We start from the raw sequence: 27,995 nt of genomic DNA, 5'->3' as shown, positions 1-27,995 counted from the left end.
TGACTTCCCTATGCTAAGTTCCCTCCCGGCCCTGACTTCCCTGTTCTAGGTTCCCTCCCGGCCCTGACATTCCTTGTTCCTGGTTCTTCCTAGCTTCGCCATTCTCAGTTCTAGGCTCCATGGTCCCTCGTGGCTGGCACACCATACACGTGGTCTTGCCGGCATTCAGACATACACTGCGCATGCGGGGGGGGGAGCCCAGCCTCGGGCTGACTGCGCTGCAGGAGGGAGAAAGCTGAGCTGCTGTGGGACCAACCATCTCAAGTTCCAGACCCTTACACCCGCCTCCGTCGCTTAGCAACCGCGGTTCGATGACTCAGTGCTCGATTCCTTCACGCTGTCTCTATCTCTTCTTCCCCCGGGGTCCCTCGCCGCGCGCCGCTCCCCCAGGGGGCCCTTCGGTGCGCACGCGCAGAAGGGGATGGGGGGGCGGTAGAGCAGAACGGCAGTTTGGGGTTGGGGGGAACTACGGGAGGGGGTGAGGGGAAGGTTTGAGAGAAGCGGAGACGGAAGAGGCGGTGGCAGAAAGGCGCTTTGGCGAGTGCGGCCCGAGGGGAGGGTGGAGGTTGGGGGGGGCCTTGAGGGTAGGAGGTGTTGGGCTCGCGGGGGAAGGGTAGGTTCCCGGTCTCCGTATGTTGGGGGAGGGGCGGCAAGTGGTGCGCGTGCGCGCGTAGGCGGGGTGGAGAGTGTAGCGAGGAGGCGGGGTTTTCACCAGTGGTCCGCGGGCCGGGGAACAAAGCGGAACTGGCACTCGTGCTCCTCCCCTGACGCTGGTCTGTGCGTGCGCGGGGAATGGGCCGAGCTCGGGGAGGAGCCGCCGCAGCCGCGGAGCATTGGCTATGCGCGCTCTCTTGCTGCGCATGCGCACCCGTGGCCCTCCCGCCCCGGTGGGGGCCGGAGGATGCGCGAGCAAAGTTAGCTTTAAAAAAAAGGGGGGGTGTGTCCAGGGGAGGGGAGGGGGCGTGGCCGGCGCAGCTCAGCCGCGTTCCCCTTCTCTCACCCGCAGGATCCGGCCCCAGGCTTCCCCGCGGAGGCCGGGGATGCGCTGCCGGGGGCCCCGCGAAGACTGAGCGCCCCCTCCCTCGGGGGGCTGGAGTGCCGGAGCCCCCCGAGGGCGATGCCGAGGGTCCAGGTGCCCTGACCCTTCCCCCCGCCCGCCGGGCTGACACCTGGCGCCGAGCCGATGCATCCCAGGTGAGCCCGGGACCCCGCCCCCCAAGCGGGCACCCCCCCCCGCCGACCCCCCAAGGATGCTGAGGGTCGGGGCGCGGGCGACCCCTCGAGCCTTTTGTCTGAGGCGCAGCTGGGGGGTCCTCGGGGCTCCCGGCGAGCCGCCGGGCTGGGGGTCGCTCCTCCCAGCTCTAGGGGCTGGGGTCGTTTGATCGGTATCCGGGGACGTCCGACCTTAGCCGTCTCCTGGTCCAGTGCCCTCACTTTTCCGCGTACTTGCCCAAGTCACGCCGGCACACCTGGCGAGGGCACGGCCGGGCCGGGGGTCAGGCCTCCCGCTCCTCGGGATTCCCGGCCCCTTTGCAAGAACTGAAGGGCGGAATTCGGGAAGCCTTCTCCTTAGACCCTGGTGCATTTGTCTTACATTTTTAACCCTTTCATCCCAATTCCACAGAATATTTCTTTCATTCTTTCTAAATTTCTCCCTAAAATTTTCCCCCGTGGCACATTTTTTTCATTCTTCATTTTTTTCTCCATAGGACACTTTTTTCAGCCAAATTTAGATCTTGTTGTTTCTATCTTGTGTTTTTGTTGTTACCATATGGCATAACTTTCCCCTTTGCCTCCATGGGGTCTGGCTTGATTTGCAATAAAGAAAGTGCTGGTGTGAACACTTCATGCTAATGAGTTAAGCTTTCACTGTAGTACCAAGGAATCGGTGGTACAAAGTTTCAGGATTTATAAGGCTTCTTCTTAACCAAGTTGTCTTTGAGGGAGGAAAGCTGGTGTCAGACACTTCCAAACTGAACATAAGGAAACCACACATTGACATTGGGTTCCTTCATATCTTTATTTTGTTATTTTGTTATATTTTCCAATTCCATTTTAAGCTGGTTGTTTGCTATGTTTGACGTCTCTGATTTAGCAGATAAGATCCTGGATTTGGGGGTAGGCAGAGCTGGGTTCAAGTACGTCATTTACTAGTTGTATGCTTCTAGACAAGTTATTAATCCTCTCTGTGCCTTAGTTTCCTTATCTGGGGCCCTTTCCACTAGATCTGTGTTCTTATAAGTAAAGGTTTGCACTGGGAAGGATTGTTTGGGACCAAACTTCCCTTTGCCAATGCAAATAGACATCTGCTGTACAATGCCAGAGGTGTGTAGTCGGGAAGTGTCAAAGAAGGGACCTGAATCCAGGTCTTTTGGCTTCTGAGGTTGACTTAGGTAACTGTTGCCTCTCTTGGGGGAAGACAGAGCAAATTATTTATTGACAGATGTGCTTATTTACAGCACGTAATACTTGGCTGATTTTTCCAAGTAGGCAGTGATGAAATCAGCCGTTTGTAATTGACGTTATGTTTGTGAAGGGAAGGGTACAGGTTTGAGGGCTAGACTCCCCGGCTTGTGCATACCTGGCAGGATCAGAAGCGGCTCTTGTGGAAGGGAAGGAATGAGCCCAATTGGAGAGGAGAGAAGAGGATGACAAAGGAGTGTCTGGCCTCTGTCATGCCTTCTACCTAAGGCAGCCGATGAACAGGTATTCAGGCTGGAAGGCAGATGTGGGCCAGATGGGAATGTGAGATGAATTCCTCGTTTCACAGGTGAAGATGCCGGGCGCTTCTGTGCGTACAGTACTCAGTGCCCTTGGCTTCTGGCTGCCCAAGAAGAGTAGTCCCATCTAGGTGTGTCACTCCCCAGCAGCATCGGCCGAGTCTCCTGCCTCCCCGTTAGGCTGTGGTCTGAGGAGGCCCGAAAGGCCACAGCCCATTTTGCTTCTCTTGCCCAAGGCTGCCTGGGTTGTTTAGTCCTCTCCTCCTTCAGGAGCGCGTTTTTGTGACTGGAGTTGGAGCTGAGGGCTTTTACCAGTGTGATCATACTAGTAAAGGGGCCGCAGCCATATTTACGTCAGGAGCCCTAATGGCATTAGAATTCTGTCGGCTTTCTTGCCTTCTTGCTGATGTCATGTCCTCCAGAGGAAGCTTGACAGTGAAAAACTGATGTGGATGGGCTACTTTAAACTCACAGAATACCCAAAAGTTAGGGCAGCATTTACTTTTTTTTTTTTTGGCCTGAGAGAGTTTTATATCCTAGCACAGGATATGTTGTAACATGGAAGCCGTCCAACCAGTGCAGCATAATAATGATAGCATTTCTGTAGCACTTACTATGGCCCAGGCACTGAGTCCTGTGCTGACCTCAAAGGGTGATGATAAAACATGACCAGCACATGGTCTCTGGTCTCATAGAGCCTATAATCTAATAATGGGGCTGTATTACATACATGAAGAAAGATAATATAAAATGGAATTTGATCAAGGTCCTATTTGAGGTCCTCAGAAAAGAAAAACGTTTCTGACCAGGGCATAGGAAGGAGGTGGCATTTGAACTGGGTTTGGAAGGATGAATGAGGTTTTAAAAAGCAGAGGTAGGATGGGGAAGGGCATGACTAGGGCTGGAAATAAATGGTGTGAAAGGGATAGGGAAAATAGGGGACAGATAGTGGGGGTGTTCAGTTTTACTAAAGTGTGCGGTACAGAGTGGGGAATGGTTAGTGCAGCATGAGAGAAAACTGGAAAGATGGCAGCCCCAGATGAACACCATGTGAAGTAGGGAGTGTGGGTTTGATTCAGGAGGCAGTTGGAAGCCATTGAAGGCTTTTGTGGAGAGGAGTGGTCTCTAATATCTCCAGGAGGAGGATTTGTTTTGCCTGAGGGCTGGGATCTGTAGGGAAGAGAAGGGAGACCAGATCTGAAATTCTTGAAGTCTTCTTATTGAGGAATAGGTGGCACTTGGACTAGGACAGTGACCTGGGAATGTAAATGGAAGGAGGGACGTCAGTCTGTTGTGGACATAGGAAAGACAGGATTGGGGCCTGGTAAGATGGAGTAGATATGGGAAAGGGAAGAGCCAGAGGTAACGTGGAGAAGGGTGTGGATGACTGGCTGGTTGGGTGGTGGGCGTGTATCTTAGTATTAGGAGATCAGGAGTTCTATGTTTCAGGGGGGAAAGAAAACAAATTCATTATTGTCCATGTCAGGTTTGAAGTTGGTTCCAATGGGACATCCAGGAGTAATTGTCCAGTAAGTATTGGGAAGGGTAGATCTTGGGAAGCCTCGGGCTTTGCTGCCTTTCCATTAGGGGGGATAGCGTTTGCACTGATTTATATATAGTTTATTGCCTGGTCCAAGGGCACACACTGATTTTTTAGAAGAAAAATTACATTTTTTTTTTCTGAATTACATGGAAATAAAAATGTTTAACATTTGTTTTTTAAAATTCTGAGTTCTAAATTCCCTCCCTTCCCTCTCATCTCCTTGAGAAGGCAAGGAATTTGACATAGATTATACGTGGGTAGTCATGTATTCCACTTCTAATATTAGCTGTGTTACAAAAGAGAACACAGACCCCCTCAAAAAACGCCCAAGAATAATAAAGAAAGAAACAAAAAGCCTGCTTCAGTCTTCATTCAGACCCCATCAGTTCTTTCTCTGAGGGTGGACAGTATTTTTCTTCCTAAGTCCTTCAGAATTGTCTCGGATCATTGGATTGCTGAGAATAGTTAAGTCATTCATAATTCATCATTGTACAGTATTGCTGTTACTGTGTGCAGTGTTCTCCTGGTTCTGCCCGTTTCCTGTTGCGTCAGTTCATCAGTCTTTCCAGGTTTTTCTGAGAGCATCCTGCACATCATTTATTATATCGCAGTAGTCCTCCATCTCAATCATACTCCACAACTCGCTCAGCCGTTCCCCAGTTGGTGGGCATCCTCCCACTTTCCAATTCTTTGCCACCACTGAAGGAGCAGCCATAAATATTTTTGTACATCCAGGTTCTTTTCCTTTGATTTCTTTGTCCTACAGACCTAGTAGTGGTATGGCTAGGTCAAAGAGTAGCCCCAGGGGCACCCATTTATGACTGGGTGAAGTCTGTGACTTTGGAATGCCGTGAAGTTAACTGGCCTATGACTATTTAAATAGGCCCCCTACCTCAGTATGATTACACCACTCCTCTTTTTGGCTGCCCCAGGTACTGTGAGATATGTTGGGGAGAAAAGTTCATGAGCCTTAAGAGATCCTTTGTTTCGATTATTTTAGCCTGTTGACTTGTAGAACGGAATCCTCGTTGGGGTGACCTTGTGCTCTTGGGCACCAGGTCTGGTGTGTGCTTGCAGTAGGAGGCAAGGTTGCTGTGACTTCCAGTGGCTCAGAAAGTCCCTCGTGCTCGTGACGCTTCTCTTGGTATTGCTGCCTTCTCTCTTTGGTGCCGATGCCGATGAGAAATCAGCTACGGGTTAGTCCTGCTCTGAACTGATACGGCACTGATGGTGACCTTTTATTGTTTATTCATTTGTAGCCACACCATAGGTAATGCCAATGACATTTTTCTTAATGACTGTGTGGAGTGGACGGGCTAGATTTCTAGTCTAGGGTATGTGAGTTCTCTCCAAAGTGTTTGTCTGTAGACCAAAGAACCTTTGAAATGTTATTATGTTGGAGGAAAGTGCATAGCAAGACACAATAGTGCCTGACTTAAAGGGCCTGACATTCCCTCCCTAGAGCCTTGTGACACCCCTGAGAGGCAGACATGACGTGCTTCTGTCACTATGCCCATTTTACAGATGAAAGAGCTGAGCCTACAGAGGGGCAGTGACTTTCCCATGGTGGTCCGGAGGACAGAAGCCCAGGTCCTTCTTTCAGGCTCCCAGTTCAGCACTGTCTTCCCTGCTTAATCCAGATCTCAAAGGTGATCCTCATGCAGAGGCTGCTAACTTGTCAACAACTTGAAGGCTCACGATTTCCTGTGTAATGTCGTTCTGCTCTCAATGGGAAAAGTACTGACGCAGACCTTGCAGGCTGGTTTAAACACAAGGAGGCTTGGCAGTTTGGTTGTTTATTTTTGTTTTAAACCCATCTGTAGGATTGAATGGTTTGGCTGAACACAAAGGCCATTTTCAGAAAGAAAAGAGATATTCCAAATGAAAAGCTTTGGATGACGTTTTTCTCCTTGTCTGGGTGGGCTGCCTGTGGGCGTAGCACTGTCTGATTCCAATGGACCCATGTAAGAAGCCCCAGTGAAGGACTCCTCGTTCCCTGGGCCTCAGTGCTGTCGTTGACAACTGTTTGTGCTCTTTCCCAGAATGAATGAGATGAACCTGAGTCCTGTGGGGATGGAGCAGCTCGCTTCATCCTCGGTAAGCAATGCCTTGCCAGTCTCAGGAGGTCACCTCGGCCTGGCTGCCTCCCCTACTCACAATGCCATCCCTGCCCCAGGTGAGTGGTGAAGTTCTGCCAGAGGAGCAGGTTGTGTGTCCTGACACGTAACTGTTCTCTGTCAGGCTCTGCGTGGTTCCCTCAACCTGTAGGAGTGTGGGTGGGTGGAGGGCAGACACGACGGCTTGATGCCCTAATAGTTCGTGGCGCACTTTCAGGAATGGGGTGAGGGGGAGAGGGTTCCTCCTGCCCAGGATGAGGGCTTTCTGGCTGAAGTCCTGGGCTTGGGGTCCTCAGGAGGGAGGCGGGGAGGGGCTCCTTACAGCTTCAGCCAGCGGCCTCCACCTCCTTCTCCTGCCCAGCCCTCCTGTGTCCTTGTTACTTCCGGACTCTAACTCTCTAATTTCATTGTTACACATTGGATCTGAGTAAGCAGATCGGGTGACAGGCAGATAGAAACTACCTTTTTAAAAATCTGTCTACTTAGATAATGAAGGGCTTTGGGTCTTAAGTTCTCACACTTCTTAGATTTTGAAGGTGGAATTTACTGATGCTTAAAATCTCTTCTACACATTCTGTTGATTACGGGGCATTGATTTAGAATCTAGTCCAGCCCTCCTTTTACAGAGGAGGGGGCTGTGGCCCCCCAGCCAAGAGAAGTGCCTCACTCAAAGTCTCACAGGAAGTGAGTGGCTAAGCTAAGATTTGAACCCATGTCCTATGACAACATTCTTTTTTCAATGCCTCGTTGTTCTCTATAGAATCTCTTTGAGTCATAGAGCATTGGTACTCCAAGAAACCTCCAAGGGCCTCCGTGCACTGTGGGCCATCCTTGACTCTTCCGTCTCGCTAAGCCTGCCAGGCCCTGATCCATTCAGATGTCAAGCTGGCCATTTTGGCCTCCATGGCAGTTTGTGTCTCCGTCCCTTTCCACCCAGGCCACCCCCATCCTCGTTCTTACCCAAATCCGCCTCTCCCCTCTGCACTACACCTTCCCCTAGCTACTAAAATAACCACTGGGCTTCCAAAGTATCCTACAAATCTTATCCTCTTTGGGTGTCACAGCAGCCCTGGGAAGCAGGGGTTACCATCTCCATGTTAGAAACTGAGCCTTAGGGAGCTTCAGTGATGTGTCCATAGAGCAGCCGGGCTGCCTGGATAATCATCTTCCAAAGCACACATCTGATCGTGTTCCCCCAACTCAGAAGTCCTCAGTGGCTCCTTTTCACTTCTGGAATAAATGCAAACCTGCCAGCCTGGCATTGAAGACCCTTCACAGTTGGACTGTAGCCTCCACTTTCCAGAGGCTGCTGCGGGAAATTGGCATTCCATCTCCCACTGTCATGCCTTTGAAGGGCTGTTCCCAGGCTTGTCCCTCCCGTGCTGACAATCCTGGGCCTCCCTGGTCCCGGTGCCACCTCTGCCATAGTGCCTTTCCTGATTCCCCAGTGGTTCGTGCTCTCAAGCTCCTCTGCCTAAGAGATGTCAGTTCCTTGGGGCCAAGGCCTTTATCCTTTTTTGCTTGTTTCCCTAGTACCTGGCACAGGACCTTGCACACAGTAGGTGCTTAAGACTGCCTCAGTTGAATCATCAGCCGGTCTATTTTGTGGAAGAGAAAGGAGGCTTAGAGGCGCCATCCCTTGGCCAGGGCTGCCCCACTCCATGATGTCTGTGACAGGAAGAGAACAAGGGCCCTCCAGCTTTGAGGAGCTGTCTCTCTCCTGTGCCTGGCTGTAGCACCCTGATGAGCTCACTCAAGAAGAGGCCATGGGTGCTGAGGACTTGTATAAAGTCCTCCACTTCCTTGAAAACTTTGTGGTCAGCCAGCCTCCAGAATTAGTGGAGCACAGCTCCCATCAGGCAAAGGGGCTTTTCATTCCTGCTGTGCCACAGAGACAAGGTGGGGGCTGCTGGAGTGGTGCGGGTGGGGGGGGGGACACCCTCTGCTTCTGAAGCTTCCAGGTGCTCCTCTGGAGTCGGCACATTCGGGGTCAGAGATGCGACCTTGTGCCACTCACTGCCCGCTTACGCCTCCAACTCCAAGATTCTACTCCAGAACAGTCTTTGAACACCTGTGCTGTGTCTGAGGCGCTCTCTTTGTGCCCAGAGGGAAAAGAGCATTCACTGTCTCAGAGGACCTGGGTTCTAATCTTGCTTCTTACATTCACCTGTGAGACCACAGGTAACTCATGGCCCTCCTGGGCCTCAGGTTCCCCTTGTTTTGGAATGAGGGATTTGGGGGTTACAGGGTTTCTAAGGCCTTAAAAGTGTCAGGTTTTAGTTTAAGATTTGTAATCACATTGTATGGATATTCACCATTAACTTGTATCTGAATCATCTTTGAATAATTAGCTTATTGGCGCTTAAAATCATCAGGATCATTTTGACTCTTACTGGTTATTGTATAACCAGCATTAAAATCTAAAAAAACATGACTCTAGATCCCTAAGTGAGGAATTGGAGCTTGGGCCAGGGACTGTGCTCGGTTTTATTGTAGCATCATTTGTGGGAACCGCTTGGTAAGGAGGAAAGGCCAGGCGTTTTTCAAAGCAGAGCTCTAGGTAGGATAGTTATTTATTTACTTATGTCTAATGAGGAAGCCTCTCTTTCATCTGACTGCCAGAGCTGGGCCTCCGAGCTAGGACAGCCAGAGTGCCAATCCCTCCGGGGGACGTAGGCAGGCTCAGCGACCCTGGGCAAGTCATGTCACTCCTCACTGCGCTGGGGGACTCTCTGAGATTCTAAAGTGGAGAGAAGGCATTGACCTGCTTTAGGAGAGGGTGTTCCTGACGGGTCCAGTCCGTATCCCTATTTTTAAAACTATATTTGATTGGTGCCTGTGGTCTCCATATCCCAGCCATTGTCCCCGGCCCTCCAGATCAAACCCAAGCTTATTTGACAGAGAAAAATGGTTATGCCAAAGCCTGAAATACAGAGACGTGGTCTGATCATACATCCAGGGCTCTGTCCCAGGAGTCCCCCCCTCTCTCTTAGGCAGGAGGAAGTAGGTATAGTTATTTCTGCTTCAGGTAAGTGGGATTTTTATTGATGGAAAGAAATTTCTGAGATTTTAACCAAGAAGATATTTGGGAGTTTAATTTGCTTTTTAAGGAAAGTCTTCTTTTTTTCCTTTTTTTTCCCCCAGGACTGCCAGTTGCAATTCCAAACCTTGGTCCCTCCTTAAGCTCTCTGCCTTCCGCCTTGTCTCTGATGCTCCCAATGGGCATTGGTGATCGGGGGGTGATGTGTGGGATACCAGAGAGGAACTACCCTCTGCCCCCCCCACCCTACCCACACCTGGAGAGCAGCTACTTCAGACACATTCTGCCCGGTGAGTCCCCCTGACTGGGCAGCAGGCTCCCGCAGGCAGGGAGGGCCTTTGTCTCTTTGTCTGCCAGAGGCTTCCTTTTGCTTATCTAACCACCTCAAACACTTTCATTTTATTCAGGGTTTTTCTTTTACAACAGGGGCCTCAGAGATCTGCCTTCCACGAACCTGTTTTTAAAAAATATTTCCATCACTGTGTTTCAGTATAATTGTTTTCCTTTGTGATCCTGTGTATTTTATTAAATGCATTTAAAAACACGATTCTGAGAGTGGAGTGGCCTGGAGGCTGCACCGGCGGGGCCCAGGACACACCGATGGTGAAGAACTGGTTTGAAGCGAAGAACCTGCACCTTCAGGTGTACAGCCGTGTGCTTTTGCCTAAGTGTGGCCCGAGTGTTCCTGACAGCATGGTGGGGAGCAGCCCCCAGCTAGCCTCTCTCCTCCCCCCTTCCACTGCAATGCTGACTTTGGGCTGGTTTTAGAATTCGGGAATGTCTCCTGCCAAACACGCGGCCTGCTGGGGGTAGGGGTGCTTTCAGGGAGGCCACCGCAGGCCTGGTTGCATGTGAGCTTAAAAATGTCCTTCTCTGGGTCTTCCTTCTTTCAATTGGTCAGTCGACAAGCATTTATCAAGCACTTAGTCTGTGGGAGACCCCGTACTGGAGGCTGGCCTGCCCTTCAGAGCAGCGTCTTTCGTTGCAGCCCAGCGTAGGAAGCACAAAAATAAAAATGCCCACCAAGGCCAGCTGGAGGGCAGGGTGTGGAGGTCATTTTTATCCTACTTTAATTCTCCCTTCTCAGCAAAGGGTCTCACAGGAAGAGACTCATGTTTATATTTACATTAATCCTTGGAAAACAAGCTTATTTTTATTAAACTGGAAAAAATCACCCAGACCTTTGTAGGAAAAGTCGTAGCCTGAAATTGTAGCCTGTGCGTGTTTGTCAGTACAGGTGCTGCTGTCTGGAGAACGTTCGCGTGTGCCTGGGTACCACTAGGTTCCTCATTTCCTGTCTCTTTCCTTCATCAGGCATCTTATCGTATTTGGCCGACAGACCTCCTCCTCAGTACATCCACCCGAACTCCATCAGTGTAGACAACAGTCCCACGCTGGCCGTCTCCAATGATCCCTATCAGCCCGGCGGCAGCGTTGGCTTGGAGCCGGGCATTGTCCCTATGGATTCCCGTGCGGTCAGTGCACACGGGGCCCAGAGCCTCCATCCTGGTGACAGCCACGAGGTGGCCCTGGACACCGCCATCACCATGGAGAGCGTCTCGAGGGTGACCAGCCCCATCTCCACAGACGGCATGGCGGCTGAGGAGCTGACGATGGAGGGTGTTGCAGGGGAACACTCCCAGATGCCAAACGGTTCCAGAAGCCACGAACCTTTATCTGTGGACTCGGTTGGTAACAGTTTGGCAGCAGACACTGTGGGACATGGGGGTGTGATCCCTCTTCATGGGAATGGCCTGGAACTCCCTGTGGTCATGGAAACTGATCACATAGCCGGACGAGTCAATGGCATGCCCGACAGTGCCCTCAGTGACTCCATCCACACCGTGGCCATGAGCACCAACTCCGTAAGCGTGGCCCTGTCTACCTCACACAGCCTTGCCTCCCTGGAGTCTGTTTCCCTGCATGAAGTGGGCCTCAGCCTTGAACCCGTGGCTGTGTCCTCTATCACCCAGGAGGTCGCTATGGGGTCGGGCCACGTAGATGTGGCTTCAGACAACCTGTCCTTTGTGCCACCATCCCTGCAGATGGAAGACTCCAACTCCAACAAGGAGAACATGGCGACCTTGTTTACCATCTGTGAGTGTGCCCAGTGCGGATGGGGGTAACGGTGGCATCATCACCCCACCATCTTAGGCAAACAGCTCGGCTTGGAGGTGGGAGAACATGAAACATGTCTAGAAATCAGAATGTGTTCTTGAACTCAGATTGGATTTTGTGTTAAAGCCCCTACCCCCTTCTCAAAATGGCTTAGAGATTATTTCAGATGTTTCATTTACCCTAGGAATATCTTCCTGTGATAAGGGAGTGAAATGGCAGTCTGCCCTTTTTACACATAAGCAAAGACCTAGGACGGTTTCACACATATTCCAAAAGTACATCTCAGGGTCCATAGTCTCTGTGTGAGGTCATGTTGCATTTTAGTATAAAATGAGAGACAATGTATCGAAGTTGTTTGTGCTATAAAGCTTTAGTGAGGAGAAACTTATGCCTGAGAGTGCTGCGAAAGGAATCTCCTTCGGAAGAGGGCTGACCCTTCCTCAGGAATCTTCAGAGGGGACCCAGGCACCCCATTCAGTGACCCAGCCCCCGAGGAGCCTGCCAGGGAACCGCAGGAGCCTGATTAAGAGAAGGAAAGGATCAAGGAAGAGCCAGCGCAGGGGTGGCGAGCCTGTGGCCTCAAGGTCATTTTTAGGTCCTCAGGTGTGGCCTTTTGACTGAATCCAAAGTCAAAGGCCGCACTTAAGGATCTGGAAGGCCACAGATTCCCCACCCTTGGTCTGACAGCTGGTGGGTATCAAGGGGGCGGGATATTGGAACCTGAGAAGGGAGCTTAGGCCCCTGAGAGTGTCACGTACAAGCTCATTCTTGATGTAGGAGGAGAAAGTGAGCTGTCCATTTACTTACATAAATCTTGATCTTTTCTGGGTAGGCAGGCTCAGCCCCGTGCCATGAAATGGTTTTAAATTCTAGAATCAGAATCCTGTTTGAGAAGAGGGCTTGGCTGCCATGATTTCAGCGCCACTAATCCCCATGGAACCGTAGACTATTGGAAGGGACCTTAGAGGCCGTTGAGGCCACATTATCCGAGGGGGGAGGCCCCCCATTTTACAGATGAGATAACTGAGGCAGAGGGGAAGTTGCTTGCCCAGGTCACCCACCTAGTGAGGGTTTGAAGTAGAATTTGAACTCAGGATTCCCTGATTCCAAGTCTGACGCAGTAGTTCTTGGGAGAAGCCCTCGAGTTGGAATGTAAAGAAACAAGCATAGAAGGACCCTCTTTGGCAAAGTGAGTCAGTGTGAGGAAGAAGAGAGGCCCAAGAAGCCGAGCTTGAGAGGCCGGGGAATGAGCATTTCTGGAGCGCCCATTGTGTGCTGGGCACTGAGCTACTAAGCGCTTTACAATTATTTGCTCTTCTGATCCTCCCCACAGCCCTGGGAGGAAGGGGCTGATTATCCCCATTCTAAACTGAGGCAGGCTGTTGAAGTGACTTGCCGAGGGTCCCACAGCTACTAGGCGTCCAAAGCTGGATTTGAACTCTGCTTTTCCTGACTCCAGCTCCAGTGCTCTGTGCACTGTGGCGGCACCAGCTGGACAGAGTTCTGAGACTGAAGTCGGGAAGGCCCCAGTTCAGCTGCTGCCTTTGACACTTAGGCTTTATGGCCTTAGGCAAATCATTTTACCTCTCTGCCTCAATTTTCTCTTCCGTAAAATGGGGATAATCTTAGTACCTACCTCCCAGAATTGTTGTAAGAATAATGTTTGTAAAATAGCATTTTAGTATTATAAAGAGCTATGTTATTATATACAGCTAGGTCCTGATTAGTGTGAATACTGAGTCCCCAGGAGTGGTTGCATTGCTTGAAATCGCCCCATGTATTTCCCTTGGACTGGAAGCAATCACCGTATTTTATGCGATTATAACTTCAGATAGTGTGAAGTCACATACATGCCACCACTTTGGGAGATAGCTTATCCACACTAAGTGGGACCTGGATGGGAGTACTTTGTGAACTGTAAATCCCTATAGAAATGCTGGCTGTTGTGATAGATATCGTCATCGTCTGGAACATTGGGTTGCAGAGTTTTAACCTTAAGTCCATCATCAGAACCTGGTTCCCACTTCGTTGGTAGTTGAACTAAGGACAAATATGACCCTGCAGACACAGAGTCAGTCATGCTGTGATGTCACCTCGCACCAACAAGTTGGCCTTGCCAGGCCCTTGGGGACATTCCAGAGCTGCTTCCTGTGCTGCTTCAGGCCGGGCCGAGTGGGACATCTAGGGGCATGGCCTGGAACTGAGTTCAATGCACTTTCCGTAGGGAAAACTCTGCAGAAGGCCCTTGAAGGAGAGTGAGGTCAGGCCCCACCCCTGGCCTGAAGGGTAGGATGGGAACAAGGAAGGTGTACAAAGATTACACCAGTTCAGGGAAGGCCGTGCAGTGTCAGGGTCCGGGAGACCCTGTCCAATGGCACAGTGTCAGGATTAGGAAAGCTGCCACAGAGGAGGGCACCTGGGTGGGTCTTAGATAGGGGATTGCAACAAGCAGGTCAGCGTGAGGGACGTGTTGGGAAGAACGTGGCACAGAAGAAAGAGTAGACTGTTAATGAGGGTGATGTAGTCCAGTGTGGCTCAAACATACATCAGTGAAGGCGTGTGGTATGAAATAAGTGTAGCCAGGTGGTGGAGAGCCTTGAATGATGGCATGGATAAGCTTGTACTTTATTCTGTAGGCAGGAGGGACCCACTACAGGGGATCAGGGGGAGGGTGTAAATGATTTGAGGGTGATCCCAATTCATATATTCAATCCAGTATTTGATTAATAGCGTAGGAGGAAGTATAAGCACTTCTTAAAATACCCCTCCCTTGTCCACTGCCTGTGTGAAACCAGATTTTCTTCATGTACTGCATCCACAACATATTGTGACAGATGGTATGCAGAAACAGAGAGGAGACTAAAACTATACGTTAAAGAGATTTCCAGAAGAATATAAAACCGTACCACTCTTTTCAATGAATTTTTTTTTACTTTGGAAAGTAGTTATTTGTAAAGCTGTGTTAAGTTAACATGTAATGGGTATATCATTATCATCATCATCAATTTTTTTGGAGGCAGTTGGGATTAAATGATTTGCCCAAGGCATAAGCTACTAAGTGTCTGAGGCTGAATTTGAACTCAGGTCCTCCTGACTCCAGGGATGGTGCTCTATCCACCGTGCCACCTAGCTATCCCTTATCATCATCATCATTATTATTTTAAAGGAATGAATATTTTATCTTTTTTGATTTCTAATATGGTAACTATTGATGAAACCTGTGTCAGGAAAAAAAACACATGGGATTCCCAGTTTCCATCTTTTATTTATTTAACATTCTAAGAATGTTTTTACTATATTTTTTCTCAAATACATTTAAAAATAATTTTTAACATTTCTTTTAAAAATTATTTTTGAGTTCCAAAATCCCTTCCTGTCCTTCCCCTTCCTTGAGAAGGCCAGCACTTTGATACGTTTATACATGTGCAGTCATGCAAAACATATTTCCATATTAGCCATGTTACAAAAGAGAACACAGACCAAAAAAAAAAACCACCTAGTTAAAATAAAGTTTGAAAAGTATGCTTTCATCTGCATTCAGACTCCATCAGTTCTTTCTCTAGAGGCGGATAGCATTTTCATCATAAATCCTTTCAGAATTGTCTTAGATCACTTTATTGCCGAGAATAGCTAAATCATTCACAGTTTATCATTGTACAATATTTGCTGTTGCTGTATGCGGTGTTCTGGTTCTGCTTAATTCACTTTGTATCAGTTCGTGTCAGTCTTCCCAGGTTTTTACTTCACCAACAGTGCATTAGTGTCCCAGTTTTTCCACATCCCCTCCAGCCTCTCTTGTCTTCCTTTTCTGTCATTAGCCACTTTGATAGGTAGTTCAGAGTTGTTTTAACTTGCATTTCTCTAAATAGTGATTTAGAGCAATTTTTCTTCTGAGTATAAATGGCTTTTATTTCTTCTTCTGAAAACTGCCTGTTCCAATCCTTTGACCATTTATCAATTGAGGAATGACTCCTGTTTTTATAAATTTGACTCAGTTCTCCATACATTTGAGAAATAAAACCTTCGGCAAAGAAACTTACTGTAAAAAAATATTTCCCAGTTTCCAGCTTTCCTTCTAATCTTGGCCGCATTGGTTTTGTTTGTGCAAACCCTTTTTACTGTAATGTATCCAAAATTGTCCTTTTTACATCTCATGACTCTCTCTATCTCTTGTTTGGTCATACATAGATATGACAAGTAGAGTATTCTGTGCTCCCCTAATTTGTGTACGATATCATCTTTTATTTCTAAATCATGTGCCCGTTTTGATTGTATCTTGGTGTATGGTGTAAGATGTTAATCTATACCTAGTTTCTGCCAAACTGCTTTCCAGTTTTCCTAGCTGTTTTTGTCAAATAGTGAATTCTTTTTCTAAGATCTTGGATCTTTGGATGTATCAAACCCTACATTACAGTGGTCATTTACGTGTCCATTTCGCTGATCCACCATGCTGTTTCTTAGCCAGTACCAGACTGATTTGATGATTGCCACTTTGAGTACAGTTTGAGATCTGATGTGGCTAGGCCATCATCCTTTTCATTTTTTTCCTTGATTCCCTTGATGTTCCTGACCTTTTGTTCGTCCAGGTGAATTTTGTTACCATTTTTTCTAGCTCTATAAAATAATTTTTGGTAGTTAGATTGGTATGGCACTGAATAAGTAAATTAATTTGGGATCCCCAATTTTTAAAAATGTAAAGGGATTCTAAGTTTGAGAACTGTTGGCCTCAAGACTGAGCAAGGGACGTGTCTGTTGATTAGAAGGAAATTTAGGGGGCAGCTAGGTGGCGCAGTGGACAGAGCACCGGCTCTGGATTCAGGAGGACCTGAGTTCAAATGCGACCTCAGACACATAACACTTACTAGCTGTGTGACCCTGGGCGAGTCCCTTAACCCCATTGCGTAACCAAAAACAAACAAACAAACAAAAAGGAAATTTAAGATCTTGTCAGGCTCTGGAGAAGGATGTGCTGCAGTCACATGGATGGGGATATGAAATCTTGATATGGTAATTCTGATAAGACTCACCTTTGTACTCAGCTCAGATTTAATGAAATTATTGTTTAAATAACAGGCAGACCCTAATCCTGCCTAGTTCCAAGATCCATTTGGGCCTCGTTAAAATTGTCTCATCTCTTGTATCTCCAGGGTGCACACTTTGTGACCGAGCCTACCCCTCCGATTGCCCTGACCATGGACCTGTGACCTTTGTTCCAGACAGCCCAATAGAGAGCCGGGCCAGGCTGTCTCTCCCAAAGCAGCTCGTCCTCCGCCAGTCTCTCATGGTGGCAGATGTGGGTAAGAGCCATAACCCGTAGCGTGCTACCTGCCTGCTTCCTCCCTCACCACTGCTAAGTTGTAAGGATGGGAGCTGCAGAGAGATCACAGGAGCCCAGGAGGAATATTTATGGGATTTGGAGATGGTGGGAGTAGCTGTTAAGTGTGACTCAGGTTTAAGTCATTATGAGGAAACTCACTTTCTCCTAAGTTGGTAGGAAAGAACTCTGCCCTGGCTGAGTCTTCTTGATTCCCCCCTGAAAGGTCAGGAGCACGTTTGCCCTTAGCATTAAGGCTCAGCATTCATTAGCAACATGGAGATGGCACTATAAATATCCTCAATTGCAAGGAGTATTTTGTAGATTAAATATTCGAGCAGTGCCTTGAGCGCCACAGAAGAAAGGAATTGCTGGCTAGAATATATTTACCCCAATTTCACTTAAGTTAGGAAGTACAAGAAGTAGATTTGGGTTCTAAAGTCATCAGTAGCCACTTTGCAAGTCCTCTCAAAACCTGCAAAATGTTTCTAGAAAACAGCTGATAAACATAAATTATCCCCCCAAGGTGTAGAAGGGAACTTTATTTTGTAGTAAGTGGGAGTAGAAGTATCTATAGCTGACATCCTTAGATTTGTTTCTGAACATTTTGAAGAATAGTCAAGTTTCTGGACTCCCAGACTCCAGAAGTCAAGGATGTCTGATGTCCTTTATGAGATCTGCTTCATTTCTGTATCACTTTTCCCTGTTTGTCAAGAGGAACTAACAAGGCTTAGCCATCTGTCAGGTGTGATGGAAGAGGTTCTGAAGTTCCCTGCTGAGCCTCCGCACGTGTGCCCAGCCCTCTCTCCCTGTACCTTTGGGAGCGGCTTCAAATCTTTGATCCTTGGGTTCTTCCTGCTGATAGGTGTATGGACTGGAGAAACCATTCCTGTTCGCACTTGCTTTGGGCCATTGATTGGCCAGCAGAGCCACTCTATGGAAGTAGCAGATTGGACAGACAAGGCGGCTAATCATATCTGGAAGGTTGGTGTTGGTGTGTGTACGCGTTTTCTATTGCTTTTAAAAATTTAATTATTTGCGCCTGCCTCGCTTCCTTGAGGGGCAGCTAGGTGGCGCAGTGAATGGAGCACTAGGTTTGGAGTCGGGAAGCCTCATCAATCTGGCCTTGACACTTACTAGCTGACCCTGGGCAAGTCACTTCACCCTGTTTGCCTCAGTTTCCTCATCTGTAAAATGATCTGGAGAAGGAAATGGCAAACCACTCCAGGATCTTTGCCAAGAAAACCCCAAATGGGATCACGAAGAGTTGGACATGACTGAAAGGATTGAACAAACCCTTCCTTCAAGAGGTCGGGGACTGTGGATATGGAGTACTACATCTACAGGCCGGCTCAGCCACTTCCTCGTCTAGTTTAACTGAACTGCTTTTTTCCGCATCTCTCTGATTTTTTATTACAAGGGACACCTTCCTGAGTAGGGAGGAGGGAACTACTGAGAAATGAAGGTGATGTAAAAACAAGAGATAATCCGTAAAAATTAAGACTTGTTTTAAAAAAGATTTGTGAAGGCAGTTTTACTAAAGGTGGAAGCAAAATGAAGTGGCCAGGCTCCCTGCCTTTCCGTCATTCTCCCACGTGGAACATTGGATTGCCCCTTGTGTTCTCTTTGCTGCTGGGGCCCCGGCAGCTGAGTGTGTATTACAAAGTGAAAGCCAGGCGAAGGTATGGAAAGTGAACAACTTTAGGCACCCCGCTGTGGGGCGTAGTTGATTCCAGGTATTATATTGGTCTGAATTGAGGCAGTCGCCCGAAAACAAGATTTGCTGTTGTTGTTGGAAATAAAAAGGTTATATTGATAAATATTATTCCGCACCATGACCTTGTTTTGGAGTCAAAGAATACCCCATATATGCAGAGCCTGAATAGGCTTTTCACAGATGAGGAAGCTTCTGATGCAAACAGGGTCACTCTCACTTGCCTTCTCCCACTTTCCCTCCTGCCTTTTCTCATGACCTTCCTGACCCCATTGCAAACCCTGCCATGAGCTACCCCCCCCATCTCCAGCTTCCCTCCCTGGCCTGCTTTTCCCCTTACTGACACTGAAATTCATGTTGTTTCCTGTGCTGCTCGCCCCAGCACCGTCTCTTTACAAGTGGGTAGTAGAAGCCAAATGATGGAAAAAGGAGAAGTCTTTGGAGAGAGGGATTCTAGGAGATCCCTTCATCACTGTCCCTTGCAGTTCTCTGTAAGCCTCATGGAAAGGAGAGAGAGTACATGGGCTTGGCAGTCAATTTCCTCTCTAAAAGGGTCTTATGATAGTGACGCAGTCAGTCACTGGGAGCATGCTCACAGGAAGCGCTCCCTTGGCTTACAGTATCAGCACCAGGGATATCTAGCCCAGGGTCTATGCATGTGCACACAAGTCATTGGGAAGGCAGCAGCTGCTTCTGCTTCTGGGGACCTGGCCCGGGCTGAGACTGGGCCTGCGCTCCTGAGGGACATTGCCTGCCAGCCGCCCTTGATGGGGTGGAAGAGCTCAGACTGCATCTGTACCTGTGCGGTCCTGTGGCAGCACTGGCTGGAATCTTTCTTGTCACAGCCAGTTGTGTTCTATCAGGGAATTCCTCTCATTTTTAAGTTGATTTGTAGACAAGTAAAATGAGGAGCTGAGGCTCTTCCCTCTTCCTAGCTCATGAGATCATCTGATGGGAAGATCAGAAAGCCCTAGTCAGTCATCCTGTCCATAACCACTTCTCCCTTTTTTTTGGCCTTCCGCTGGCAGATGTATCACAATGGCGTCCTCGAATTCTGTATCATTACAACGGACGAAAATGAATGTAACTGGATGATGTTTGTGCACAAAGCCAGGTGAGGTGACTGTTGGTGTGAGGAGCACTGGTGCCATCCTGAATGTTCTTTCCACCCCACTCTGAGGCCTGCATATCATCCCCATTTCTCAGATGAGGAGACAGAGGATTTGAGGGGAGGTGACAAGCCCGTGCCTCCCGAGTCCAACTGCAGGGTTTTTCCTCCTCCTCCACTATGCTTTCTGAATTTAGTAGGTTTAGGGTAAATCCACAGGAAAATCTAGGTTCACACGTACTTCCAGAAAAAGGAGCTACCTTTAAGGTTTTTTAAACTGACCGTAAGATGTATAGCAAGTGAAAATGATTCTGAGGCAGTTTTCTCCAGGGCAAGATAGCATTTTATTAAAAGTGTCTCGTATACCGTTAGTGAAACAGACTCACTGGCACCTTAGCAAAAAGCCAGGGCGTGAGCAATTTATTGGTTAGGCTAGCAGTAACCAGTACTCTGGGTCAGTGGCCTCCCTGAATGACCAGAGACCCCAAGTGAGGGCCTACAGGGTCTTTTAAACCTAGGTGTATCTTATTGGCCTGACAGTACCTCATTGAGACCTCTCCCCGGCAAAGGTAAGACAACCCCAGTTGGTAGGTGGGTTGGCCTTCAGGTGCGGATGCTCACACCCCTCGCTGGCAGTTAAGGAATGCTAATTGTTTAATGGGCATCGACTTCCCATAGTAATCTTGGCCAGAAAATCAAGATCATCCCAAATGGGATCCCCCTGGTTTTGTCTTCCTTGTGGAGATTAAGTTACCCCTCGTTTCAGCAAGGAGGCGGAAGAACAAGAGAATAGGTCCCTGGGGAGCGGCCCAGGCCCAGCTGGCTTCCGTGTTTTCTGGCAAACAGAAGCAGGAGTCCCACGTGGGAGAGGTCCAGCCCCAGCTGGTTAACAAGCAGGTGCCTTGGGGGGACCGAAGTGATGACATTGCTCTGGTTATACCCTTTGGGTATAACCAGATCTAGACTGAGAAGTGGAGTCTGACAAAACATCCCCTCTTGTCAGGATGGATTTCAGATGAATATGATACAGCATAATACTAACTTTCCCCAGATCTTAGTGCGAGGGGCTGCTTAAATTCACTGTTAACATAATTCCCTTGAGTTGAGAACACTGTATCTTAATTTATCCAGTTAGTAAGGAAAACCCTAGTTATCATAGAGTATGTTTCATAAGTGGAGATGTTACGGAATCTCAGAGTTGAGAGAGTAGGCAGGGACCCCTCCCCCTGCCCTGCCATCCCTTCTCTGCTGGAAGGCTCCTGGGGGTGTAGCATCTTCAACTCATACCCATTGCTTCTGCTTCTACCCTCAGGTCAGAAAGAACAGGTGTGATCCCTCTTCCTGGACAGCTCCCATGTCCCCTCCCCTGGAGTCTTCTCTTGACCCCAGACCTGCCCAGTTCCCTCAGCTGACTGTCATGTGATGTAGACTCAAGGCCCTTCACTATGTTAGTTGCCCTCCTCTGGACACCCGCTCGCCCATTCATGTTGTTATGCTGGTGGCCAGACCTCGGCCCAGTTCTCCAGATGAGCATGATGAGAACACAGTACTGACAGTCATCACTCCCTCTTCCTGGCAGCTGGGCCCCTCCTAATGCAGCCCAGAATTGCCTGGGCTTTTTGGCCTCTATAGTTGACTGCCAACTCATTAGTGGTCCACTAACACCCTCAGATCTTTTTCAGAACTCTTCTCTAAGCATCTTGTACGTGTAAAGCTGGGTTTTTCCAACTTGAGTACAAGACTTTACATTTCTCACTATTTAATTTCATCTTATTCAGTTTATCCCAGTGCTGTGGCTTTTTAGGACCTTTTTGGATGCCGTATCACCCACTGTAGTGGTTCTTTAGCCTTTCTCTAAGTCATTGATAAAACTGTTAACCAGACCAGGGTGGAAGCTGACCCCTGGAGCACTCCACTGGAGACCTTGGTCATTTACCGTCCACCATTTCTGCTTGACGACTTCTCAAGGCATTTAAATTGTGTTATCCTCTAATCCGTCTCTGTCCCTAGATGCTAAGTTAAAGCTTTGCCAGAGTCCGTGTGTCCCATATCTGGAGCATTCCCCTCGTCTGCTCTGGGCCAGTCTTGTCAGAAAAAAGCACTGAGGACAACCTGGCAGATCCCTTCCTGGGGCTGTTGGGCCAGTTTTGGGGAGGCCCTGCTCCTGTCTCTCCAGTGAGCCATTCTGGGATTTTCCCAGGTATCAGTCAGCAGGCTCACTGGCTTGTTATCTGACTTTTTTGAAAATCCAGATGTTTGCCTCTCCAGGCTTGTGCTGTCTGCCACCTTTTCCATGATCTTTCATGCCATGGGTTCATGCTTCTTCCGGAGCTGGGCCCAGGCCTCTGCATGGCGGCCCCTCCCTGTCGGGTCCTTTGGTCCTCCCATTCCCAGGGCAACAGCTCCACCTCCCCCAGGCAGCTTTGTTCCACTCAGCCCCAGGGAAGGCCCCAGTCTGCCCTTCACTCCTTGGACTCATTTCTCTTCTGTTTTGGTCAAACCCTCTCTTTTTATTGTGGCTCCTCTGTCCACCTCCACTCATTCTGAGCTCTGGCATCCCTGTTCTTGCAGCACATTGCTCTCGTGGTCATCTGCTGCCCGGCCTTGCTTCCCATCTGAGTTGTTTCCCCCTTAGAAGGTGAGCTCCCTGAGGGCAGGGACTGTCTGACTTTTCTCTTTGACTCCACTGGGCCTAGCACTTAGTAAGTGTCCTTCATTCTTTCACAAACTCCTCCTTCCTCCCCTCTAGTGACTCTTCTTTTCATGACTCCATGACCTTCACCCAAATGCTTTCCATCCTGCTTCCCCTCTGGGTTCTGGATTTTCTCATGCAGTCACACGAGTCGCCTTCCCCTTCCCCTTTCGTTTATCCCATTTTACAACTGGCTCCTTTACTTGATTTTGAAGTTTTGGGGTGTCAACTCCTATTCTTTTTCTATCTTTGTAGCCATCAGAGTATAAGCTCCTTGGAGGCAGGGACTATCTTCTGCCTCTTTTTGTATCTCCGGTGCTTAGAGCACTGCCTGGCACAGGGTGGGCACTTAATGTTTGTTGACTTGCTGGTATCTAACTTGAGAAGTGTGCATAAGTCATCTTCTTCCCTGATCCCTTGTAGTTGGAAGTCCTTTTTGATTAGATGTGCAAGGCACCTGCACATACATTCTTAGCAGGCTTGTTTGGGGGTGCTTCTTCTCTGGCCAGGCATCTGTCATCCCTCTGTTTTAAACTGGGTTTCAGGAGTCCAAATCGTAGTTCTCAGACACTCACCTCAGCCAGCGTCCAGTCTCCAAATGTATTTTTCTCTTCTGTATCTTTTGCCCGCAGTGGGCAGCAGGCATAGAAAACACAGCCTGTGCCCTTGAGATCATCAGTCTCTTGTCCAGCGCTTCACAGATGTTGGCAACCTTGTGTCGGTCTCATCTATGTCCAGGCAGATTGCCGGCGGGAGGGCACTGCCATCTGCTTGGCTAAGTTGTGGGTACCTGGCCCCAGAAGCCATCAGTTGTGCCATCTGTCATAACAGCTGACTGAGCAGCTTCTGTTCCCCTGAGCAGGGAATCCCCACTTTCTCCTCCTCTTTGCCCCTTCCCTGCTGATCTGCGCCGATAACTTCTGTGCCCGGTGTATTGTGTCTGTCCTCCTTGGAGGACTTCTTCCTCACTGTGTCCAGCTCTACACTTCAGCAGAGGCTCAGGCCTGTTCTTAGCCCTGAGTCATACGACGTTCCTTTCCTTTCTCTTTCTCCCATGTAACAACCTGCTGCTATCTCAGGTGTTGATGTAGTGCTTTGAGTCATGTGGCACGGGGAGACAAGTGAGTTCCCCAGCCCAGCCCGGTATTCTTTTGGCTGATTTTACTTGTGCCAGTTCAGACACTGAGCATCTTACCTGGAGCACAGGTTGGGGTCAGGGAGGAACACCAGGTACCCTCTCTTTTTTGGAGGGTTATTTCTCGTTAGCGCCCCCCCTTCTCATGATCAGGGAGCTGGTGTCCCGAGGGGAGGCGTATCTGGAGGTAAGCACGTGCCTTCAGTGATTGTGGAGAAGCCGCAGGAGCGGCCTTGGGGTGTTGGCTGGTTGCGTGTGCTTTTGACGTTGCCACAGCCCGAGCCTGACCGGTTCTCAAATGTGTGGTGTTACAGAAACCGGGAGGAACAGAATCTGGTCGCTTACCCTCACGACGGAAAAATCTACTTCTGCACCTCCCAGGAGATCCCTCCGGAAAATGAACTGCTTTTCTATTACAGCCGGGACTACGCCCAGCAGATCGGTAAGCTGGTGCTACGATTCCTTCTTTCACAGGTCATGAGTGCAAAGAAGGGGAGAAGCGGAAAGAAGCCTTGTCGCAGATACTAATGTGTGCCCTTTGTGGCCGCCCGAGAGGCCTCAGTCTCCTTCCACGTGAGGAGGATGTCCCTCCCTGGCCCAGCCTCGGCTGGAGTGGGGTGCTGGGTGCTCCAAACCATTGAGATTCTCAGATGGAAGAAGAGGTCAAGGCCAGGAGTGGGGAGCCTGTGGCCTTCTAGGTCTTTTGACGGAGTCCAGTTTTTACAGAACAAATCCTTGTATTAAGGTGCTTTGTTCTCTGAAGTTTGGGTTCGAAGGGCTGCGCTTAAGGGCCTAGAGGGCCGCAGGTTCCACACCCCTGGTCAAGGTGGAGCCTTCTCCCCTCCTCTTCTGGGAGACAGTGGCAGGGAGATCCTGGAGGTTCATTCCCAAATGTCCATGTGGGATTCCACAGTCACACCCCACATCGTCCACTGTGGTGACCTTCACGGGACCGTGGATGGGCAGCGGGAGGGCCACAGAGGCCATTGAGTTCTGCCCCATGTTTCACAGAAGAGGGGACGAGGCCTGTGGAGGTGATGGTGCGCACAGGCCCCCGAGGAGCCCAGTTCTTAAGACTCCAGGCCCTCTACCCATAGTGGCCTCGAACCCTGTGCAGATGTTTTGTGGTCCCTGGCCCTGAGGACTAGTCCTCCCTCTGACCCTGTGCCCTGTGTGAGGCCCACGGCATCTGCTCTGAGGTTCTGGTCCAGCCAAGGGCAGGGGCCGCTGTTGGCGCCTGATTGTGCCCAGAGCTGTGCCCTGCGCCTCTGGGCCCTTCCCGAGGGCCCCTTGTCTAGGGGGCGTGGGGGGGCTCTCACACCACAGCCTCTTCGTGCTTAGCCTCGTTTTGACTTGCTCTGGCTAACAAGTCGGTCGTGGCCGACACAGGAGAGACTCCCACGCCAGCAGCAGGGCGTTGCAGTGAGGCCCTGTTTCCTGCCTGTGAGAGTCGCGCCTTCCGTCCCCTGCCCTCTGAGCACCTGAGGCAAGCTGGGGCTGGTCTCTGGTCGCAGCCAGAGCGGCCAGCGGCAGTCGGTCGCCTGTGATGTGCCAGGGCACGGACGGGGCCTAACAGTGGTCTTGCCTGCAGGTGTTCCTGAGCACCCGGATGTGCACGTTTGTAACTGCGGCAAGGAGTGCAGCTCCTACACGGAATTCAAAGCCCACCTGAGCAGCCACATCCACCACCACCTGCCGAGCCAGAGCCACAGCGGTGGCCACGGGCCTAGCCACGGCAAGGAGAGGAAGTGGAAGTGCTCCATGTGTCCGCAGGCGTTCATCTCGCCGTCCAAGCTCCACGTGCATTTCATGGGCCACATGGGGATGAAGCCCCACAAGTGTGACTTCTGCAGCAAGGCTTTCAGCGACCCCAGCAACCTGCGCACGCACCTGAAGATCCACACAGGTGAGGAGCGGAGGCCCTGGGGTGGAGGGCCCCCGACCCCCGGGGACTCCGGCAGGGGAGGCTCACGAGCTCGTCCTTTGTGCCTCCACCGTCCAGGCCAGAAGAACTACCGGTGTGCACTGTGTGACAAGTCCTTCACCCAGAAGGCTCACCTGGAGTCACACATGGTCATCCACACCGGCGAGAAGAACCTGAAGTGTGATTACTGTGACAAGCTCTTCATGCGGCGGCAGGACCTCAAGCAGCACGTGCTCACACACACACAGTACGTACGTCAGGCGAGAGCTGCCCTTCAACCCTGGAGTCTCTCTCCCATTTATGAGAGTACTTCCCTCCCCATGGCCCTGCTAAGGTGGGCAGTGACCGGCCCACAGTCGCGGTCCATCAGCGGGGTGGGACACTAGCCCGGGTCTCTCCTCCAGGCACAGGGTTCTGCCGGTTCTGCCACACTTCGGGGGGGAGGTGTGTGGAGGAGCAGGGGTCGGGGCTGGCCTGAGGTCGCCTCCAAAAGCAGTCTTTCTCTTTGTGCTCCCCAGAGAGCGGCAGATTAAGTGTCCCAAGTGCGAGAAGCTGTTCCTGAGGACGAATCACTTGAAGAAGCATCTCAACTCCCACGAAGGAAAGCGCGATTACGTCTGTGAAAAGTGTTCCAAGGCTTACCTGACCAAATACCACCTCACACGCCACCTGAAGATCTGCAAAGGCCCGGCCTCCGGCTCGTCGGTCCCGGAGGAGGAGGACGAGGACGACTCGGAGGAGGAGGAGTTAGGAGACCCCGTGGGAGCCGAGGAGTGTGGGCTGAGCGGGGCCGTGTACACCGCCGCTGCCGACAATGGCCTTCCCGCACAAATGAGGCTGCCCGGAAGAGGGAGAGCCAGGACCCGCCCCCACCCCACCTTGCTTTTTTATATATAAATGCAGCTTTTTATTTCTTTCCAGCCAGTGGCCAAAACAGACTGAATGAGAGTGGGCAGAGCCCTTAGAGAAGCCTGTGTCCTTATTTCCACAGCCAGGAGAGGAGGGCAGGCAGCAGGGAGAGCGCGGCAGCCTTCCAGGGCCATGTCTGAGCCATTCAGAGCCTCCGGTCCCAGGGACACTGAGCGAATCAGATTGTGGTAGATTCCATCCAGATGGCTCCGGGCTTCTCCCGCACCTCAAAGGTCAGGGCTTGCCCCTCAGCTTCCTTGAGTATGATAGCACATCACAGAATCACTCCAGAGGTTCCCCCCGAACAGAAGGGTCGTGCCCTAAGGGTCGTGGTCTAACTTTAGCTGTTGTGTGAGCATTCAAAGCAGCTTTCTCTGGGGCCCAGACTCGCCTGTCCGTGTCCACCGCCAGGCTCTGGGGCGCCAATGGCTCACACAGAGTGGGTGAGAGCTACCTAGGGACCACCAGCTACCTAGAGGCCAAGGGACTGAGGCTAGGTAGCTGTGGACAGGGGTGAGAGTGTCTGCCCAGGAGCCCCTGAAAGAGGGGCCTGCCAGGGGTGAGAGGTGGGCATCACTAGCAGAGTTCTCTTGGCCAGAGCGGTGAGGTGGTCCCTGAAATGGCCACCAGGCAAGAACAAAGAAGGACCCGCAACATTTAGATGAGACCCATGAGCTTTGCCTTCCAAGGGTGGGTCATGGGCCTCTGGAGGAACCTGACCCCAGAGGGCATATGAGAAACCGGGATGCACGGGTGCCCAGGAAACAGTCTGGTGCAGCCCGCAGGCCTCTTCTCAAGCCGCTGACTCAGAGCGTGGGGTGCCCTGCTGGCTGACACTGTTTCTGGTGCCAATCCCATGTAGACGTGACTGGGAAGGTATTGCTGCTATTCTATTTATCGAATGAATATATTTCATTCAAACCTGTACTCTAGGAAAAAATTAAAATCAAAACCATTTTTTAAAGAAAAGGCATATTGTTTGCAAAACGTGTGTGTATGTTTTAAGCGTGGCTAGGGAAGGAAACGTCCCATCAGCATCTAGGGGGTTTCAGTCCAGTGGTGCTTGGGGCCATCTTCCCTGTCCTTCCCCTGTTTCTTGGCCTGGCCCCCCAGCCGCTGCCTCTTCTCTTCCTCCTGCCTCGAGCTTCTCCGCATCAAGGAAGATCACATTTTATTAACAGGGGCACTGCCTGCCAACAGAAGGGGTCAGTGGCTTGCCTCAGTTTAGCCAAAGACCAGGAATTAGCGATGCCACTCAATTTAAAAGCGTAGAACAGAGAAGAGCACGGGGCAGGTGGAGAAGTAAAACGATTGGATATAAGGTGGGCAGCATCGTTGGGGGAAGGGCAGCAGGACTGGTGACATTAAGGAGAGCGTGTGGGATCTGGATGCCCCCCCCCCTTAGAGGAATGTTTTGTGGCTTTAAGGGCCCAGCTGTGTCCTGAGGCTGTCGATAATGGAGCAGCGATGTGGACTCGCTTGCTCCTGGGAATGAGAGAAGACCACCCTTAATTGGGCAAGAAGAAGCAGAGGATGACGTATGGATGGCATGGAGTTTCTCAGGAGCTGAAACTTCCTTGGCACAACATGATTTACAGGTCAGGTTCCCTTAGAATTGGAGTTTTTTATGAGAGTGTCGAACCTTAGAACTTGGCTCGGTT

General features: G+C 50.2%; 1 protein-coding gene across 5 annotated transcripts; it reads left to right on the top strand.

Annotated features, from left to right (window-relative positions):
• The first annotated feature begins 211 nt into the window (after nucleotides 1–211).
• On the top strand, nucleotides 212–27,307 carry PRDM4 (PR/SET domain 4). 5 transcript variants are annotated; one of them, XM_020982444.2, is made up of 12 exons: nucleotides 212–401; nucleotides 1,007–1,194; nucleotides 6,306–6,439; nucleotides 9,525–9,710; nucleotides 10,735–11,517; nucleotides 16,686–16,835; nucleotides 17,718–17,836; nucleotides 19,595–19,680; nucleotides 23,816–23,943; nucleotides 25,093–25,407; nucleotides 25,504–25,672; nucleotides 25,944–27,307. In XM_020982444.2, exons 2-12 carry the CDS (start codon nucleotides 1,184–1,186, stop codon nucleotides 26,320–26,322), a joined length of 2,460 nt encoding a protein of 819 aa, XP_020838103.1. In that variant the 5' UTR covers nucleotides 212–401; nucleotides 1,007–1,183; the 3' UTR covers nucleotides 26,323–27,307. The 5 variants fall into 5 exon arrangements, with proteins under 5 accessions (XP_020838103.1, XP_020838104.1, XP_020838105.1 ...); XM_020982445.2 differs by lacking the exon at nucleotides 212–401 and adding an exon at nucleotides 462–541; XM_020982446.2 differs by lacking the exon at nucleotides 212–401 and having other exon boundaries at nucleotides 660–1,194; nucleotides 25,504–25,676; nucleotides 25,944–26,058.
• Nucleotides 27,308–27,995: the final 688 nt, after the last annotated feature.

The sequence above is a fragment of the Phascolarctos cinereus genome, unplaced genomic scaffold, assembly GCF_003287225.1.
Source record: "Phascolarctos cinereus isolate Bilbo 61053 unplaced genomic scaffold, phaCin_HiC Scaffold_1;HRSCAF=81, whole genome shotgun sequence".
NCBI lineage: Eukaryota > Metazoa > Chordata > Mammalia > Diprotodontia > Phascolarctidae > Phascolarctos > Phascolarctos cinereus.
The sequence above is the reverse complement of the archived record's forward strand: the minus strand, read 5'-3'. Positions and strand labels throughout refer to the sequence as shown.